The sequence below is a fragment of the Benincasa hispida genome, chromosome 7 (genome assembly GCF_009727055.1).
Source record: "Benincasa hispida cultivar B227 chromosome 7, ASM972705v1, whole genome shotgun sequence".
Classification (NCBI taxonomy): Eukaryota; Viridiplantae; Streptophyta; class Magnoliopsida; order Cucurbitales; family Cucurbitaceae; genus Benincasa; species Benincasa hispida.
Genome location: NC_052355.1, coordinates 12,227,460 through 12,231,124, shown reverse-complemented (window position 1 = coordinate 12,231,124; position 3,665 = coordinate 12,227,460). Strand labels below are relative to the sequence as shown.

The window sequence follows — 3,665 nt, the reverse complement described above, 5'->3', positions numbered from 1 at the left end:
ATTTTACAAATATTTACAAATAATGCAAGATCGTGTTCCCTAATATTAATAATAATGCAAATAAATGATAAAGAAATTGCATATACCTTAAAACAACCTATTTTCAATACTTACAAATATTGAAAATATTTGTAAATGATAAATATTTACAAATATTTACAAATAAATAAATAAATATTAAATACTTACAAATATTTACAAATAAATGATCAAATTAAAAAAAAAAAAAGAAAAGGATTGCATATACCTCAAAACAATCTATTTTCAATTCGGTACACAAAATAATAATAATATTTTGTTTGCAATTGCATCTTTAATTTTACAAATATTTACAAATAATGCAAGATCTTGTTCCCTAATATTAATAATAATGCAAATAAATGATAAAGAGATTGCATATACCTTAAAACAACCTATTTTCAATTTTACAAATATTGAAAATATTTGTAGATGATAAATATTTACAAATAAAATATTTTCAATATTTACAAATAAATAAATAAATATTAAATACTTACAAATATTTACAAATAAATGATCAAATTAAAAAAAATAAAAAAGGATTGCATATACCTCAAAACAATCTATTTTCAATTCGGTACATAAAATAATAATAATATTTCGTTTGCAATTGCATGTTTAATTTTACAACTATTTACAAATAATAATAAATGCTGATTTCAATAAATGTATCCTGAAATTAACCATTTACTTTTTGGTTATGGAATTTGGAAAGATCAACAATAATCTCTTATAATAAAATTTATATCTATGAACTATTATATTATAATTATTATAATTAAATAAATATTTGGAAAATAAAGAGATCTAACTAAGTTAATTAATTGCAATTGTATATCTCTATATAAAAATGAACAACCCAAAAACTATACACACACAATTACAACATTATGTAACCACCACCTTTAATATTTTTAACCCTTTTACAAATTCATGTTCCTTTAAATGTTCCTTTATTATTTGTGGGATGTGGGAATGAATTTTTATTTTATATTTAATAAAAAAAAATAAGAATTAAGTAAGGGGCATATAGAAAAATTTGAAATTATCATTAGGAAAAAATAGTAAAAAATATGATTCTCTAGCTAAAATATCTTTTAAGATAGGAAGAGAATAAGATAAGATTGTGATTTTATGGAAAAACTATAGAATATAAATCATGTACTACAAACAAAAAGGAAAAAAGAAAAAATCAAAGCATTATTTGGGCTTGACTTCACAAATGGACATTTTGTATATCATTTACTTGTTCCCAACATGCATAAATCAATGGATATAATCATGTATTGCAAATAAAATAAAAAATGAACTCAGCATTATTGGGCTTAACTTCACAATATTGACCTTGTATTTTTTTTTCCTCCCTTACATGAACATCTTCAAGTCTTACATTACAAAGTTTATTAACAAAACATTACAACATAACATAAAAGTAAGGCTAAAGATGAAGGTTAAATTAAACGATCTAATAGAAGTTATAAAGAAAGAGTGAATAAAAAGAAGAAAAACAAACCTAGGCAGAAGTGAATATTCAAATAATGTTTGTAAAAAAAAAAAAAAGTGGAAGAGAATTTTTTATATAGTTGTAGAAGATTATAGAGTTACAAAACCTTTTAAAATCTCATTATTAGATATAAGCTCATAATTTTAGATATTTAATAATGGAAATAAACAGGTAGAATTTTCAATATTTTAACATTTTTTATCTCTTAAATATTTATAGGTAATGTCCATTATGTATGGACATTGGTAGAATTTTCATATTCTAGCATCTTTATCTCTTAAATACTCGTATGGACATGAGAATGTGAAAAGATAATCAACAGCTCATGTTTATTTTATTTTATATGTATTATAATTTAATATTAATAAGTAACATTGTCTAAAAAAATAAAATCAATAATAAATAATTTCAACTTATTTTTTTTTTCTAAAAAAGAGACTTATTTATTATTATTATTATTATTATTATTATTTACAAATGTATTGTAATTAAAGTGTGGGGTGGTAGACCAATGATAAGATTGTAAATTTAATACGTGTCTTATTGAATACATGAGTAAGGTATTTTTTTCTCCAAGTATTAACATAAACAACATAATAAGAGGCATCAAAGATGATAGACCAATGATAAGATTGTAAATTTAAGATTTGGCAAAGGGGTAGAATAGTGTAAAAATGATTCTCCCCAAATTTTAACATAGTAAGATATATATAAACTTGCCATCAACCGTCTAATTCTTCTTATTTTTTAATGAAGAGTTTTCATGGATATATTTTGTTTAGTTACATGACAGGACAAGTATTTGGATTCTCATTGTTGAACGTATGAGGCGCGTGAAAATGAATCTGAGCCTCGTAGTAGAATGTCGAAGGCTGATATGAGAAATCGCTATACTCCATTTTTGGGCCATCGCTGTATCCACCACTGGAGGTGGCAACTTTACTGTCGTTCTCTTTCTTGTCGCCACTACCGCCTCCTCCGGCTTCTTTTTCTTTCTTGCCGCCACCAGCAGCGCCGAGTGCTTCTTTCTTGGGAGGAACTACTTCGACGGATGTTTTGAACTCGTCATTGAGATAGGCGACACGGTCATTTCTTTCCATGGCGCGTTTTGCTGTTATCAAATTCTTTTGAGAAATCTCACTGACTTCTGTAAAATTGATTTCAATTGGTTTTGATTTTTTGAATGAGAGATGAATTTCTTCACCTTTGAATTTGATGAGTACCTTCTTAATCTTTTGAATGCAGCCTTTGAAATATAATTGCATCTTCAAAACCACATGGCTCTGCTCCAAAAACAAATTATGGAAAAAACTTAGATGCAGTTTGGCTGTACCCAATTAAAAATGACATATGACCATTACCTCTTTGGTCATTTTATCAAAATGGTTCACTACTCGTTTTATTTTCTTAGCACAATCATTGCAATGCATATGGATCTTAAAAACGGCAGTGACGGCGACATCATCGGCCTTCTTCTCTCCAACATTCATATTAGCAATTTAACTCTATGAAATCAAAACCCAACACAAAAATAATTATAAAATATCCTTAAGATCAAGAAATTCAAACAAGAAAAGACAAACATAAACTAACCTCACACATCTCTTATGTTAAAGTACTCTGTGAACTACGTTTGCTTGGATAGAGGGAAATGTGCATATAATACTTTTTATAATGAGAGAGGAGGGAAGATGAATAACCACTTCGGTTACATTTTCATTTTCACAACACACAATCATTTTATTTTTAAATGTTCTATCAAACTTTAGGTTAGTAAATAATCATTATTACAAAATTCATTGAATGAAATTAAAAAGGAAAATAACTTTTTATTAAGAAGTTGAAGGGATAACCACAAACGGAAATTTGGGCAATTAATTCTATGATTATATTGGTTTGATGAGGAGAGAAGAGAAAATCAACAGCCACTTCCGTTTCACTTTCACAATTCCTATCAAACTTTAGGTTAATAAATTAGTATTATTATTAATTAAAAAAAATGAAAATTCATTGAATGAAATTAAAAAGAAAATCAACTTTTTATTAAGAAGCCAAAAGGATAACCATAAATGGAAAAAGCAATTGAACCGACATAACGTTTTTAAACTTTGGACATTCCATTTTTAGCTCGGATCAATTA

At 26.1% G+C, this 3,665-nt stretch overlaps 1 protein-coding gene across 1 annotated transcript; it reads right to left on the bottom strand.

The window, feature by feature from the left end:
- Window positions 1–2,307: 2,307 nt before the first annotated feature.
- On the bottom strand, window positions 2,308–3,015 carry LOC120080982 (heavy metal-associated isoprenylated plant protein 3-like). The gene is made up of 2 exons (XM_039035663.1): window positions 2,887–3,015; window positions 2,308–2,808 (listed from the first exon to the last, which is right to left on the bottom strand). Exons 1-2 carry the CDS (start codon window positions 3,013–3,015, stop codon window positions 2,308–2,310), a joined length of 630 nt encoding a protein of 209 aa, XP_038891591.1.
- Between the last annotated feature and the right edge of the window lie 650 nt (window positions 3,016–3,665).

Excerpts from the sequence above, each read along its gene's own strand:
- LOC120080982 (XM_039035663.1), bottom strand. The coding sequence starts at position 3,015 with ATGAATGTTGGAGAGAAGAAGGCCGATGATGTCGCCGTCACTGCCGTT. Across the intron at positions 2,809-2,886 it reads TTGATAAAATGACCAAAGAG|AGCCATGTGGTTTTGAAGAT; the intron begins GTAATGGTCATA and ends TTTTTGGAGCAG.